The following is a 17,304-nucleotide window of genomic DNA, read 5'->3' as shown; positions in this document are numbered from 1 at the left end:
CTGGGTAGTTCTTCCAATTATTAAAGCCCGTAAACAGCCTCTCAAATGTAATTAAGTGCACGTTTTTCATTATTTTACACAAACATTCCTGAGCAGACAGAGACGTACCTGTTGATTACAGGCCAAGCGCATAGCTCTGTATCTCGAACCTGCAAAAACAACTCGTATAGAGCTTCATTATATGGTGCAGTGAGCGTTAATATGAAGTTGCTTTTAAACTTAAAGATGTTTTCCACCTATCTGATCCCCGGCAGTAATGTCTAACGATGCGCGGCTCCGTTATGTACCTTAACATTACAAACTCAGCGAGGCGCAAAACTAGCTGGAGGTGAGGCCGAGATTATTTCGGGGGAGGTCCGAGCCAGCGCCCGTCGGAGCAGAAACTGAAAGAAGATTGCAGGGGAGTGCGGTGGTGGGGGACAAAAAAAAAAAAAAAAAAAAGATACCTTATTACACTTTTTTTACGAGTCTGTTTGACATGTTTCATAGCCGTCGTCCAACTTTATCTCGAAAGAACACAGTCGGTATTAGTTACTGTCCGACAACACTCCCTTGAGAAATATTGTCAGTTTTTTTTTTATTTTCTTTTTTTATTTATTTACTGTTTGAGACAGACTAGAGAGAAAAGGTTTGCAATGTCTCTTGGTAGTTTATGTTCACCTTGTCGTAAGGAAAGCATAAAAAAAAAACAATAGGGACGCTAAGCTAACATAGCGTACAGATTGTAGAGCCGACAATGATGTTAAACAGCAACGCCGTTAGCTCTTTATTTATTATTTCTTACTATTGTTATTCTAAGGCAAAAAATAGCATTTGTGTATTCAGAAGAACCAAGTTAGCGTTGTTAGCTTAGCTGGCTAACTGAATGCATACATACATCCCTTATGTATAAAAAAAAAAAAAAGAAGCCCTCCATACAATCTGTTTGGTATCTTTGTTTTAAAGTGACAAAATCAAGTATAAAATAAAATCTAAATAAATGTTGTTTCATATATGAACAACAGATATAAAAAGTCTACACACCCCTGTTCAAATACCATGTTGCAATAAATGAGCCAATTTTTTCAACCTTAAACAAATCAATTGAAAAACAAAATGGGAAGTAAAAATCAACATCTGAGATGATGAGGCTGCACAAGTCTACACACCCTCGTGGAACTGGAGATGTGGCTGCGTTCAGAATGAACCAATCACATTCAAACTTGTGTTCAATTCCAGCAGGGATTTTCTGTACAGCTTAGATATTTAAAAAATAAGTGCAAAATCAATAGTTACTAGGTCGTTAGTTTAGTTTCAAACGTGTTAACAAGTTTGACATACTGCCCCTAGCCAGAGGCTGAGCTGCACTGTTATGGTTCATAAAGACATTGATATTTTTTAAGAAAATGTAGACTTGAATGCTTCTAACGGGAAAAAACAGGATATGTCGTATTTTCATACTATATTATGCATGACTTCCTTCAAGTGTTTGTTTTCCTTGCCGTTTCAATTCCTTTCCATTCCGTTTTGGTTATGTTGTGGACATGTCGATTGAAAGCAAACAGGGCGTACATCTCTTCCTCCTCGACGTGAGCAGACGTCGAGGCAATTTCCCCGAGTATTTGCACCCCCCCACACACACACACACACACAGCCGCTTGAAAGACCGGCCTTATCGTTTCCCCTTTCGAGATGATTCACCCCTCCCATGTGTAGTATGCAATGCAAAGATCTTCCTCCCGACTATCAGCAATAAAGCACATCCTCGCCGCTGTTAAACCGCTGGGCGACGAGAACATTGGTATTCACATCATCTGTTGCGCGTGCTTCTCGCTCCTTAGCATTAGTGAGCCGTTTTAACGTGCTCCGAGATTGGTCGCGGAGCGTGTACTTGGGGAATCTGACGCGTGACGGATAGACGTGATGTGAGGAGGGGGGGGAAAAAAAATATGCATGTGGCAACAGCTCGGGTTTGTTGTTCATGGTGAAAATGAAGGCTGTCAAGTCACATTTGTATGAAAGCGGCAGGGTGCTCCTGCACTAGTTCAAAGAGCTTTTTGAAAAAAAGCCGGGCGTGTGCATGTTTCCCCCCCCCCCCCTTCCCCCCCCGCCTTCCCCAGCCACCTCCTCTCTCTCCCTCTCTCTTGACACAAACGGGATGCACTCAGAAAGGGACAAAGTCAAGGACGAGCTCACAAGAGCGCGTCGCTACCGCAGACAAAAACACTCTTTAAACAGGAAGTACATGACCCTGAACGCATCTCTTGTAATCAAGAACGCACAGGACACAACCCCGGCATAGTCATGTGTCGGAATTCGCAAATTCGCCTATTTGCCTTTATTTTCTGGGGTGTTATTGTAACTACCCCTCAAATTGCACATTTTAATGTGCTTTTTGATCATAATAATATTAATAATAATAATAATAATTACAATTGAATAAGTAAATGGCACTTAAAGAACTAAATCATTTTTTTTCTTTCACATTGGAGATTTTGCTACTCTTAGTCATTAGGGGGCAGTATAATAAAGACAAAGCGATACATACAAAGAAGAGTTTTACGACTGTTTTGGTCAACTGTAGTAATATTAGTAATTTTTAAAAAGGATAAAAACAAACTTGACTCTGCACCCAAACTCATTTTTTGTGAGGTCAAACATGAAAATTTCCTATAAATAACAGTTTACGGGGGAAAAGCCTTCCCATGACATCAAATAAGTGTTGAACAACTCCTTTATACGCTAAAATGTTTTTGATTGTTGAAGAGCGGGATGCTTGGCTTAAAATGTTGTAGTCCAAACCACACCGTAGTCGATGTACATTTTAAATGGTGGATATAATCAGTTGTGACTTATGCATAAAATATTTTAGTTACTATGGAAGTTAAATAAAAAAAATAAAAAAATGCAATGTTTGACTTCACTTCGTTCATCCACAGCAAATGCTTGCATGTAATTGCATTTTGTGCTGAATTAATGAATTGCTTTTGAGTGTCTGAAATCCATTTATATCCAATTAAAATGCTCTCTGACTGTACTTAATGGATTATTATTATTTTTTTTAATGGCACGCACAAAGCCTTTTTGGACATTTTATGATAGTCAGGATTCAGGGGGAATTAAAAATCTATCAAACTTGTAATGGATTGATTAACAATCCTCATTTGGATCAACACCTTTAGACACAAACCTTCTTGCATATGAATGTATTCCAGCACGAAGAGTCATAAAATATTCACAGCGAAATTAAGGAAAATGTGATGTTAATGGATCTTACAGAAGTGCACTGACATTTGCTGTGCTTCCCCTTCGCCCCTGCTTAAACTTCTCAGTAAAGTTTTTTCAGAACCGTCCAAGTTGTTTTTGTGGAAGCCTGTTAACACACAGAGACGGCTATGGAAACGTATGGTTAACTTCCTTGGGGGAGGCCATGAGGAGGTGTGTCTCAATACTTTTGACCATACTAGCCTATGCAAAAGCTGTCAGCCAGAGGGCCTGAATTCAATGCAAAGTCTGGCATGGAGAGCAGAGCAGGCAGTCCATTAAGAGGTCGCACAAGAGCTGTCAGCTTCTCATCTCACTTGAGGCCACTGACACATCGTGTGTGTGTGCGTGTGTACTTATTTGTGACTTTATTGGTGTTGGCACAAAAGTAGCAGCAAGCGAGGGGCGAGCCGTGATTGGCCGAAGTGCTGAAGGTGACCACGGCGGCGCCGCTAACGGTCCTGAATGTCACTGGAGCCGCTAGTCTTGAGTTGTTTTTTTTTTTTTGTGGGCAGTCAGTTAAATGGATCATTAAAGCGAGAGTGTAATATTTATATCAAATGTGAAATGAAATGTGATAGTTGGAAAATGTAATAATACTTTAACAATGAATAATTAATAATGTCAAAAAAGATGCAAAAATCAGTGCTATCGGTTCAATTTGTGTACTATTTCTTTTTTTTCTTTTTTTTATATGGAGAGCTCAGTATTGTTCATTCGATTTGACATGTCATCATTGCTCTCCTTTTTTAAATTTTTATTTATTTATTATTATTTTATATATATATATTTTTTTTTATTTTTATTATTATTATTTTTTTGTATGTGGGTGAGTATGTGTATGTGCGTGCGTGCGAGTGTGTGTGTATTCATTAGTTCACCTAAAACCCATTAAAAAAAAATCCATACTAATAATATAATATAATAATAAATTGCCAAATGCAATTTGTGTACTATTTCTAAGGGGAATTGCTCAACGTAAAAAAAAAAAGAAGTTAAATCGACAATTAAAATGGAAATGTGAAATAATGAAATCATCCTTTGCTTAAAATATCAAACAAATCTGAATTCATTTCAGGAGCAATTTGATATACTTCACACATTTTGTTAATAAATGACACATAGCGGCGCCCCCAAAGGCCGTGAATGTCACTGCAGCCTCAAGTCGTCTATAGAAATTTGCTGTTGCTGATCTGTGGGGATGGGGGCTATGAGTTTGCGTCCTCTGGGAAATTACACTCAAATTGTTTCTCGCTTTGGGAATGAATCCTCTGCGCGACAACCACACACACACACTCAGACACCCATACCTGATTGTTATATGTTCCCGCTGGCATTAATACGTCTTCCTTCCCGCAGGGGTGATTTACACGGCAGGCATCCTAGACTGCGAGAGCAAGGAATCCTATTGGCTGACGGTGTACGCCACAGACAGAGGGGTCACGCCGCTGTCGGCTTCCGTCGAGGTCTTCATCCAGGTAGGGTGCGCACGCTCTGCATGACAATTGGGGACTTTGTAGTGCAGGGAGGCATCCTTTATGTATGTATGGTTATACACTCGCTGGCCTCTACATTACAGTACAACAGCAGGACATTCATCAAAAACTCCTTGAAACAGTCAACTAGAAAGCTGCAATCTTTCCCGCCGAGTATCCTCCAATTGGTCCTTTTTTTCATACTGTACTACAGAAGTTTGACTAAAAAAATCAGGTTTCGATGAAAAGATTATTGATTGATTGATTTACTTTAGTTTTTGTCTCAAAATGTTGCCATTATTAATATAATTGCCTAATTAGCTTATCTTAGCATTTTGTCAATATAAAAAAAGCATAACACTAGAATAGCACTATCATAGCGTTAACATTTTGGTTTAAAGATAATGGATGAAAAAAAAAAAAAAAGGAGAGCAATGATGATGACATGTCAAATCGGTAAAATTACCGAATGAACAAATACTGAGCTCTCCAGAAAAAAAAAAAAAAAAAGATAATGGATGGATGGAAGCTAACAACAGCATAGCATTAGCGTAATGCTAACATGTTGGCTTAAAAGCTAACAACGGCATAGCACCAGCATACCATTAACATTTTGGTTTACCACAGAATAACGGCATAAGAATAACAAAAATGTAAAAATTTAAATTTTGTCTTAAAAGCTAACAACAGCAAAGCATTATGTTACGGACAATCCAGTTTTGTGTTGGGCTTGTCCACTTGATCTTTGATGGACTCGTAACCTGTGGACGACCGCATAGCTTTACCCAAGAACTCTATGAACGTCCTGATTTTCAGCGTGTAAACAAATCCTCACTCACTTGATTGTTCCGCCTCAGCATCCAGCGCAAACATGACACATTTGAGAGACTTTGCGGAATGGCACTGTTGTTGTTATGCCTTCTGGCCGCGATTGGTCGCACACTCACACACGAAACACAAAGTTTAATCAGACACAGGTGCTCCTCAATTACCCGCTCAAGCGTCTCGGTGCCGTGTCGCTCGCGGCCCATACTCGTAAATAGTCCGCACGTGCGCATGCCAAGGCTGAGGAGAATCATTCGTGGTGCATTGTGGGTGTGACATATAGCATAAGAGATCTATATGGGCTTAATTGAGAAACTGTTTATGAAGAAAGTCAACATTTCACACCAACAAATGAAAAATGGACTACTTTTTCCTTTATCGTGATGTTTAATTAACATAACACTGAAATATTTGTCCTCTCATCAGGTGGAGGACGTGAACGATAACGCGCCACTCACCTCGGACCCCATCTACCACCCGTCGGTGATGGAGAACTCGCCCAGGGACGTGTCGGTCATCCGCATCCAGGCGCAAGACCCCGACCTCACCGCCACGCCCAGCCGCCTCAGCTACCGCATCACCGCCGGCAACCCGCAGAACTTCTTCTACATCAACCCAAAAACAGGTCAGTTAGAGACATGTATATTTGATAGAATGTTTATTAAATTTAATTTAATTTAATTTAATTTGATTTGATTTAATTTAATTTAATTTAATGTGAAATAATTCATCACATTCATTACTTGAATTGTAAAATATACTAGGAATGGTACTGAACCGATTTATGAATCCTTTATTTAATGAGTAATTCATAAACAGTATTTCATACCTTTTTTGTTCAAGTTATTTCATGGGTATTTGTTCATGTTATTCATTTTCATTTGACTGAATTTCTATATTTATTAAATATTAAAATGTTCTGACAAATTTAAATATTCCAATTAGTACTGTCGACGATAAAGCGTTCACTAATTAATTAATCACCAAAAAATATTGCATTAATCATTTGTTAACACAGATTAATTACAATATTAATTTTGACCACAGATTATCCTTTAGCTTGACAGCGGATGGTTATGTTAAAGGTAGCACAGGTTTTGTTTGAGCAATAAACATGTACATGTACTACATGTATTAAAGTAAAGCATTTAATAAATGTTTGTGTATGACATTCAGAATATTTGTTCATGTCAAAATATTGGGGTCATTTTTTGGAGGATGAGAGTTTGCAGTAGATAAAAAAAAATGTTGAAGACGTCCTCATAACATGAAATGTCGAAAAAATTAACACATAACAGGTGGTTTTCAAATTTGGCGGGCAAAAGTATTGATTAAAAAAAGCGTTTTTAATTACGCGATTAAGTATGATTCATCATGTTTAATCAAAATTCTAAAATGTGATTAATCTAATTATTTTTTTTAAATCTATTTTAATTTTAAATTTGACGGCTCTACTTGCAATGTAAATAGCTTACATTAAAATGGATCATTCATTTTAATTAATTAATGAACATACCAACAAATATGTAGATTATCTCATTACATAGCAAAATTAAATGTATAAAATATTATTTTATGATTCACATAATTCTTCAATAACATTTTTATTTACGTCTTTATTAAAATTGAATTGCTTTTTATTTATTTGTTGGAATGCTTTATTTGTCTTTTTTTCCCCATTTAACAACATTTTGGTATATTGAATTCTTAATTTTGTGCAATGGAATACAATCTGTGAAAGTCCCCCATCGTGGAGGTTTGTGGGCGAGATCAGCGATCTGATTGGTTGGACTGAAATGGAGACAGGGGCAACATACACACACACACAAATGGTCTGATTGAAGTTCAAACTGTCACCGCCATTAATGTCATCAAGCCGTCAAGGTTTAACACTCAAGCGTAATAAGAAGCTAACATTAGTGTGATGTGCCACAGAGCTTGGACTTTTACCGCCATCTGAGCCCTCCTGTGGTGTCGTTGCCGTTATCTCTTGCTTATTCCCGTTCGTATCGACGCCCCTGCCTCCTGATAAATGGGCTTTTACTACATCCGGCGCCGCCTCCCGACCAGGATACTATTAAAGCGGCGGATTGATATGATAGGCGTGTTATCACATCGCAACGGGACTTTTGTGTGTGTCTCGAGTCCTGCAACTTTCCGCGGTGCTGCGCGGAACTGATTGATGTGTCCCGTTCGACCCCGACGCTTTGATTTGTTTGCGGTGTGAGTGTGTGTGCGCGCGCGTAGCCAAGCACAACACAAGATTGAAGCACTACTTTGCGCTTTAGCAGCACTGACAACCCCCCCCCCCCCCCAGACCTCCACTACCACCCCAAAACCACTTAACCCCCACCACCCCGCACCCCACTCCTACTCATCCTCCTCCTCGTTTTCTTCCTCGGCGGGGGAACAAACACAAGAGATGAGTGTTGACACAAGGTTCAAGACGAGGGAAAAAGCAACCATGTTTGTCCACCCTGGCTACGTGAGATACATATATATTTTTTTTAAATGGACCATCCATAGTATGGATCGCAACTACTTTATATATTGCATTTCTGAATGAGAGTTGTGGTACAAAAATGAATTATTGCAATGTATGTGTTTGTGCAAGTGCACGCACGAGGTCTGCTACCTCCAGCTCTGGAGTCACATATGGCTCTTTATTATTATTATTAGATTATTATTATTATTATTATTTTTACATATTTATTTTGTATTTTTAATGAATTCATGATTTTGATTTAAAAAAAAAAAGAATAATTAAATATTCCAAAATTGTCAGAATCCAAATTTTGAAGTAGACAAAAGTTGATAAAAATGACCTAAAAATGTCCAAAAAAGGGACCAAAAAATGTCCAAAAAGGAAGAGAGCAAGGACTCCTATTGGCTGACAATGTACGCCGCTACTAATCCTTGTGCTTTAATTCCGTTGCCAGATGAATTGGCTGTCATTATAGTGCGGTGTCATGTAGCTTGCATGTGTTATGTTTTTATGCATATTCCGTCAAACTAAGACACTCCTAAATATTTTTAAAAGGGAATTGGGGGTCAGTGTCGTGCAGAGACAGACTTGATTAGATTTTTGAGGAGGATTAGGAAGTAAATCTTACACTTGCGTACGGAACACCACTAGAATGTTAATGCATGTACTCACACTGCTGTTATGATACTACACTTAAGGGTAATGTATAGAAATGTATTTAAATGGCCACTCTGCATTACAGAAGCACCAGATCAAAGAGAGGGTGCTTTTTCTTACTAGGAACTATTTTTATGATTAACACAGAGCTGTGTTTCAAATGTGAAATGTCTTTGTATATTTCCTTTAGCATATGTTTGACTTCCAGTTCCTTCCTTGCATATATGCTAATTTATTTTTATAATGGTCCCATTTGGCAGTTGGTCCCCCTTATGAAAACTTTGCCCGGCAGCAATCAAGAGTCTATGTGTGTGACTTTTAAAGAGCAGGTGTGTGTGTGTGTGTTTCAGTGGAACTTATTAAAACACACATTTATATGTATTTCTTTGCTAACAAAATCCTGCTAGCTTAATGCTAACATAATAAAAAAAAAAAGAATAGCAAAAATCGCAAGATATTGACACCAGCAACAAAAAGCTTAGTAATTGCTTAATAGATGCCACCAGATGGCGCCAAAGCAATTCCATAATAATTATAAAGTACAAATTCCCAATTATTAACCGATTCTACGTCTCGATCTAACTATGAAATGAAACTGAAGAAAGCTTTAAAGTCAAAGAGATTTGGTGCTGCAGAAGCTTGACTGCTTGTATAAACAGTATTGAATGTGTGCTGCTATGGAATTATTTTTGCGAAAGTAACAATTCAGTTATGTTGTTCAGGCTATATATAGCATTTGCTAGTATATTTTTGTTATTGAAATGTTAGTTTATTGTTCTTAGGTGAGGTCCTTGATAAGCCCGTAATGGATTTCTACCTCACCTTCACGTGTGTTTTATTTATTTTTTACTGCCATGTTTGTCTTTTTTTTTTTTTTAAGATTGTGTACACAAACAAACAAAGAAAATAGTTATTGGTAGCTTTTCCGCGAACAACAGAGGACAGATTCAAAAAAGTATAACATGCCCAAGACTAGCTAATGGAAATGAGCATTTGTGACAATAAACCTTCAAACCAAACGTTGTTTTGACACTCAGACATGTATTCTCTCTGTTCTGCGGGAAGCACGACTCCTCCTGGAGTCACCTCAGTGCTACCCGGCATCTTGCGTCACAACATCCCAGCTCTAAACTCGCCTGTACCCTGTATAAAACCCCATAAAAAATGATTGCATAAAAATCTGTGCAAGATGACAGCGCGCTATAATGACTCTCTTCTGTCTTCCGGCTGCCAGGCTTGATCACCACGACGGCGAGGAAGCTGGATCGAGAGCATCAGTCGGAGCACTTCCTGGAGGTAACGTACGAGCGGCGCAAGGACTCAGGGGTCCTCCGGTTTGTTTATCTTTAGTCGCCACCTGCCACCTAACGCAGCAGAGCGACTGGAGGACGAGCCAGACACCGGGTTCCGCAAGGCCCCTTCAGACGCTGATGAATGCCTCCAGGTTGGGGCCCGGGCGTGGGGATTTCTTAAATGTAATCGTTCATCATTGGTTATCTCCTTGGCTCGGGCCGGCGAGGACTTTGTGTGTGTGTGTGTGTTTTGTGTGAGTGTGATATAAAAGTGCAGACACCGGGGCGTCCGGATAGCGCCGCGATTAGCATTTGCGCTGGCCGCGCTGCATGCAGATGAAGCGGATAATCGCAGCGTCTCCACTTCACAGGGAAAACTTCATCCCTGCCGAGACTTTGCACGCAACTTATTAACCGCCGCAATGAAATGAAATAACACCCCCGAGTGACCCCCCACCAAGATGTTTATCTGTCGCCGAATGATATCTCAGCCTCGGCGCACGGTGAGAGGACACCGGGGAAGACAATAACATCATATACACTCACTTCATTAGGTAGGCAATTTAATGAGATCCAATACAAGAGCTGGAGCAATAATTCTTGCCTTTGCAAAGACAACTTTCGATCATTAGTACACACAGCAATGTTTTCAAAATCCAGCCCCTGGAGCCCATTTCACTTAGCGATATGAAATCTGGTAGACGTATCCATCATAAGTTAAGCCATAAAAACAAGTCTCGAGAAGCCATACCCAAAAAAGATGCAGGAAGGGGAACATGACAATAAAGTTTGATGACTCACCATCAAACACGAACATTCAAAAGAAAATTCTACCCCTGAAGCTAGTTTCCCAGAGGAACGCAAAATTTGATAAGCACGTCTATCACATGTACAACCAACAAAATGTGTCAAGAAGCCGTGCCACCAAAAGAATTAGTGAAGTCTGGGGAACAAGGCAGTTCAGTGTGTGATGGTGATGGTTTGAAGTCTCGCCATCAAACACAAAATTCAGCCCCTGAAGTCAGCAAATGAGGGGAGACGCTTCCATTGGACGGCAAACAAGTCAGCTGCATTTCCGTCCACAAGGGTGCAAATGGCCGCTTCTACCTACAAAAAATACCAAAAGAAAGAATAAGAAGGGTTTTTGAGGTTTTCCTTGCCTCATTAATATTTGCCCACAGTGGGCCTGTGAAGTCCTTTGAAACTGTTTTTGTATTCACCATTTCCATGCAGCTTCAGAAAGTGTCCGTTTAGGTTTTGCTAGATAGCTAGTTGAGCAAGACTAGAATTGCTCAACTTGGCAATGCAAACTCAACTCAATTCTATTTTTATATAGCACTTTAAAACAACCACCCGCTGTTTTTTTAAGATGGAACTCAGGGGCAGCAGATGCAATGAAAACAGCAGAGGCCCCAGAATTGAACCCTGCGGAACACCATACGTTATGTTATACATGTCAATTCAAATCCTCTTTTTTTTTTTCTCTCAACATTGTTAGTATGAAGGGATCAATCACGAAGACATCACAGGGTGTACCATCACAACAGTCACAAGTCAACTACGGAGCGCACCAAATCCCCTGTAGTCAATGATAGCCAAACGGGGCGTGTCATCACAAATCACATGACTTGAGTCTGTACCTTGATCTCCACCGACCCCCTGGGGTTGGATCAAACCCAGGTTAAGAACCACTAGATTAACGGCTATTGAAATAAATATGACTTTGACTTGAAAACTCCACCAATGCCACCCATAGACTTGCACCGGGCACGAAAATAGAGCCCTGAATGTCTTGTTTTTTGTAGATTCAGAATCCTATTCCAATTTACTTGAGGAACATGAAATTTGGTAGCCATGCTTACCTTGAGCAGAGCCGTTGATAGAGAGAGTTTGGCCAACTGGGTTTCAGCAGGGTAACAGCATGGTGGCCGTATGTCATGTAACCAGCAGTTGGCCAATCACAGCGGAGAGTACTAGACTGTGATTGGCCAACTGCTGGTCACATGACATATGTATGCCATTTTGTTACCTAGCTGAAACCAAACTGGCTAAACTATCAACAGCATCTAAAAGTCTCAAGATGCCCGTAAAGATACAGGAAGTCTGCCATTTTGTTTTGAAGCGGACATATCCGTCTTATTTCAGACATTTTCATGAGTCCTTCAAAAGACCAACTTGTCCTTAGAGCTGCGACTTCTTTCAAACTCTGCATGCTCACTTGAAAGTGGATGTAAAATAGACAGTGGGAAACGGTCTCGCCATCTAAGACCTGCAGTGCGGGTGTCCGTGTGTGTGCGGCTTTGCCCGGCAGAGAGAGTGTAATTAAGAGTCCAGTCAGCAGCCAGGCAGCTCGCACTAGTGATGTGATCCAATCGATGTTGTGATGAGACCTTTGCCTCCACCGCAGGCCCCGCTAATACAAAGAGATTTCCCATGAGCTCCACTCCTCACCGCCGCCGACATGCGTCCGCTAAAATCCAACCAAAATATTCCACTCTTCTCACAAACACACACACAACCCCGTCGGTTTCCTAGGTGACGGTCATCGACGGGCCGGTGACCACCCGCCAGTCCACCGTGTGGGTCATGGTCCACGTGGAGGACGAGAACGACAACCCGCCCCTCTTCCCGGAGGTCACCTACCGCATCCGACTGCCCGAGCGCGACCGCAACCGTCGCGGCGAACCCGTCTACCGGGTCTTCGCGCACGACCGCGACCTGGGCGCCAACGCCAACGTCAGCTACAGCGTCGTGGACGGCAACCAGGACGAGACCTTCAGCGTGGACCCGCGCACTGCCATGGTGGTGTCCAAGAAGGCGGTGGCGGCTGGGAGCTACCACGTCCTCACGGTAGGTCCGGCTCGCTTTTTTTCATCAGGCATAAATCCGTATTTTATCAGCCCAATGCATTTTTATGAGTTGGCAAAGATAAATTTGATAACCCGCCCATGGAATTGCTTTTTTTATTTCAGTTTGCTTGCACTCAATCACGTCAACACAAAGCTTGTTTGGGGCCTTCATTTACAAACAAATGTCATCGTAATAAATGACTCATTTTTCTTCTGTTTAGACCACTTTACTGCAGGCATTAAGCTTTATGTCTTCTCTGACTGGTCAATGCCACGTTGAGTCTGCATCAGAAGCTGAAGTGTATCGCTCAGTGGAGCGCAGACTTCTGCCAAGGCGCCAATATCTATTTTGCATCCATTTGGCTTTGGGAATTTTTGAGAGATCATTCAAAGATGAACCTAAACATTTTGTCATACAACAAACATTTTTTGAATAATTCAGCCCTGATGCCAGTTTCTTTTAGGAACATGGAATTTGGTAAGTATTTCTGTCATTGAGTAGTCTCAGGGTACCATGTCTAAAAAGACACAGGAAGTCAGCCATTTTGGTTTGAAGCCACCGTTTTAGGCTCTTTTTTGAGGGGTATCCTAAAGATTTTGTCTGAATTGGACCCTAATAACTATAACTAGCCAGATGGAAGATACTAATTTGCAAAATGAGTTTTTGTCACGGCATGTGGGTGGAGCAGGGCAACAAAACTTGAGAACTTGCCCTAAAACATCATATTTCAAATTCATATTTACTTTGGGAACATCAATTTTGGTAGGCAATCGTATCGCCATGCCATGCCATGCCTGAAAATTCTGCCATTTTGTTTTTAAGCAGCCTTATTAAAGGGGAAGTCAACCATAAACATTTCTTGACAATAATATGTTATATGACCTCACTAATCTAAACATGACATTTTGATTATTATTAAATTTGTTGAATATGAGTTATACAGCAAAATGCAGCCATTTTTTTCCATCCATCTCAGGGAGCAGCCATGTTGCCACTTGCTGTCGACTGAAGATGACATCCAAGTTGCTCAGGGCTCAGGCAACGACCATTCACAGCTTAAATGTTTTCTGATGCTGACCTGTGATTGATTGTTACCTGACACCTGAGCAAATGTGATGTCATTTTCACTCGACATTAAGTGGCAAAATGGCCGCCTCCTGATATAAATAAAAATGTCTGGATTTTGCTGCTTAACTCATAATCCAAATACCATATTTAGACTAATGGGGCTGCATAGAACATAATATTGTCAACATTTTGGGTGGTTGACTTCCTCTTTAGCTCATTCACTACCAGCCTAGTTCAAATGGATTTTTGACGTCTATAGCCGTCAATGGCATTGAATGATGTATCGTGGTAGGATCCGCTCATATGACGTAATTTCCTGTCTCAGATCAAAGCGGAGGACGGCGGTGACCCCCCATTGTGGTCCACGGTCAAGCTTCACGTGGAGTGGATCGGCCGACCCGCGCCCTCGACACTGCCCCTGCTGTTCACGCAGCGTTGCTACAACTTCTCCGTGCCCGAGACGGCCACCGTGGCTCAGCCCGTGGGAGTGGTCGCCGTGGGTCAGTCCAACACCCCCGTTTGGTTCAACATCATGGGTGAGTCCATTCGGAAGAGTTCATGACGGAAAATACCCTGACCATTTTGGGTGCCAGCCTGTCAGCATCGATAATGTTTTCTATTTTTACATACGCGAGCGCTGTGTTCAATTTTATTTATTTATTTGTTCTATCTGTGCAGTGACAACATGTAATTGATTTTGATGACCTTTCACTGCGCTGGTTGTTCCCTGCTGCCGCTGCTGCTGCTGTTAAAAATAAACAACAGCACGTCGACGCATTAATTAAAAATGAGTTGATTAATGCTACACTGGCGCAGAGGAAACGTCATTCTAATCGTTGCTTGCATCTTTCACGCTTCAGTGACCACAATCTCGTTATTTGAACTTATCAGACCCAACTAGTGTGTAATGACATCATTGTAGATCTTACAAAGTTGCTTTGGACATGGACAGAAGTATTTGGACATTTTGCGGCTAAATTTGTGAGAACTGTCTTGGGAAGAAATTAGTTTTCTGTTCTGATTGTACAACTATTATGAAACTCTTGATAAAAAAGTCCCTCGAACATCTTTTCAAAACTCCCCATTTTCTCCTCATTTCGCTTCCCGTAGGCGTGCGTCCCAATACTTTTTGTCCAATAATTTTAATTCATGTTGTTCTCCACGTGCAGGAGGACGCGTGGCCAGAGAAATGTTCTACATTCCGCAGAACGCTTGTGGGAGGAACTGCTCACTCGACACAGGTAAGGCGAAAAAGGCAAATTAGGCACGTAAAAAAACCGGAACAAAACAAAACAAAATGGTAAATTCAGCACAGCAGCTTGTGTTTAGCCAACGGCAGTATGGATTGATCTCATTTGGAAGAAGCATCCACAAACTCTGACAGTGTGTGGATGCATTAGGGCTGCGAATGGCACGCCGTATGATTCGATATCAATGCGGTCTATTCTGAATCAAAACATAAAGGAAAATTTATCCCCAAAAAAAATCTTTACAATGAATAGAAAACATTTAAAGTATTGAGCTGAAATATTTTCATTTTTCTGAATGACTAAACAAATATTTTGTGTTTATGGAAACTGCTTCACATCTCTGTTGCATGGAGCCCACCAACGTCTTTGTACCTGTGAGCTGCAATTCACAGCCCAGGAATGGAAGGCTTTAAAGGGGGAGCCACCCCCCCCCCCCCCCCAAAAAAAAATATTGACAACAATATGTTCTTTGCAGCCCCACTAGTCTAAATATGGTATTCTGGTTAATATTGCGTTAGTGGAATATGAGTTAAACAGCAAAATCAAAAAAATTTATCAATATAAGGAGGCGGCCATTTTGCCACTTGCTGTCGAGTGAAAATGACATCACAGTTGCTCAGGTCTCAGGTAACCAATCACAGCCCAGCTTCCGAAAACTATATACTTCATAACTCATATTCTACAAATGTAATATTAATCAGAATGTCATGTTTAGACTAGAATAGTTATTGTCAAGACATTTTTAAGGTTGACTTCACCTTTAAATCTAAAATGGCTTCAAATTTGTGTTGCATGGTGTCATGTCATCCCAAGTAAGATTTTACAGTAAGCACTGTTTCCGAACATTGTTTCATAGCAATGTTGGATAAAGTCCACAAAGTAATATTTAGTTTCATAATCACTGTTTCTTGGGAGTGCTTCACATCTGTGTTGCATGAAGTCTTACCAACTTGTGAGCTGCTATTCACAGCCCAGAAAAAATTGAGCCATTTGAGCGTTTCTGAGTCAAAAGCTTCTCCTTTGAAGCCTTCTAGACTCACGATATCTCTTTTTTTGGTAATACCGCGAGACGGCCAACCCCTGCGTGTAATATTGACCATCTTCTCCTGAGGTGGGGGGGGGGGAACAGCAACAACAAGAATCCCCTCCAAAAAGGAAAAGTAAGGCAATCCCTGCAGTGGCAATCAGTATTCATGTGCTTGCGCGTGAAGCCGGAGCCCTCTGATATGTGCAGGGATGAGCGCGAGGATGGCGTTGAATAGCTAAGGCGTATCAATTCTCTCTCTCTCTCTCTCTGTGACTCCAATCAAACATTAAGCCTATAAACTGTACACTGGCCCGGGCCGCGAGGTGGCTGGTGTTTGGCGAGCGATAAGGCAGATGTTGGCGAGGACGCTAACGGCTCCCGGGCCGACGGGCGGTGCGTTGTCGCGTTTCACTTCACTTTACTGCGCTCAGCCGCCGGGCCCAGATGGCCACAATAATTGCACGGTCAGGTCGGGATGCGAATGCTAACGTGCTAATGTGTGTGTGTGTGTGTGCAGGTAGCTTCGATATGCAGTTTGACCTCCAAGTGGGCGTGGGCACCCTGGTGGTGGCCAGACCGCTGGACGCCGAAGTGCAGGCTGTCTATAACATGACTGTGCAAGTGACGGACGGCACCAGTGTTGCCACCACACAGGTACACACACATACACACACACACACACATTGCTATGAAGAACATCTGTTAAGGACCAGAGAACATGATTTAAATGGCCGTGGCCGACGAGTTGTGTGTTTTCGAGCATGGCTTCTTGAGACTTATTTGTAGGTCTACTTGTGATAAACCTTTCCACCAAATTTGATGTTCCTCAGGCAAACTGGCTTTGGGGGCTGAATTTTTAAGACACTTGGTCAAGAGCCGAGCTCGTGAATTTGAATTTCATGTTTTATGGCAAGTAATCAAACTTTGCTGCCATGCTCAGCCCACATAAAAGCAATTACGAAAAGTAAAATATTTTGTACTTTAGCATTGTCCATCTGTCTAGTGTAACATTTTTAAATTTTGTAGGAATCGGACAAACTCTGTCCAAAAAGTTCAAAGAACATTGGACATGGCCAAAACAAATGTGCCTTAACAGGCTTCAAACCAAAATTGACAACTGTGTGTTTTTGAG

The 17,304-nt window shown here is 41.1% G+C and overlaps 1 protein-coding gene across 7 annotated transcripts in view; it reads left to right on the top strand.

Annotated features, from left to right (window-relative positions):
• The window catches only part of fat3b (FAT atypical cadherin 3b), a 73,053-nt gene that overhangs the window by 13,553 nt on the left and 42,196 nt on the right, over window positions 1-17,304 (top strand). For all 7 annotated transcript variants that reach the window (XR_013288594.1, XM_077546508.1, XM_077546509.1 and 4 more), the window contains exons 5-11: window positions 4,603-4,721; window positions 5,970-6,168; window positions 9,920-9,981; window positions 12,513-12,827; window positions 14,221-14,431; window positions 15,065-15,136; window positions 16,690-16,826. Coding sequence is in view for 6 of the 7 variants with exons in the window: in XM_077546508.1 (XP_077402634.1) it covers window positions 4,603-4,721; window positions 5,970-6,168; window positions 9,920-9,981; window positions 12,513-12,827; window positions 14,221-14,431; window positions 15,065-15,136; window positions 16,690-16,826 (1,115 nt within the window). In the remaining variant the exon portion in view is untranslated. The remainder of the gene's footprint in view (window positions 1-4,602; window positions 4,722-5,969; window positions 6,169-9,919; window positions 9,982-12,512; window positions 12,828-14,220; window positions 14,432-15,064; window positions 15,137-16,689; window positions 16,827-17,304) is intronic.

The sequence above is a fragment of the Vanacampus margaritifer genome, chromosome 16, assembly GCF_051991255.1.
Source record: "Vanacampus margaritifer isolate UIUO_Vmar chromosome 16, RoL_Vmar_1.0, whole genome shotgun sequence".
Lineage (NCBI taxonomy): Eukaryota > Metazoa > Chordata > Actinopteri > Syngnathiformes > Syngnathidae > Vanacampus > Vanacampus margaritifer.
Note: the sequence above shows the minus strand (reverse complement) of the source record. Positions and strands in the feature narration are given on the sequence as shown.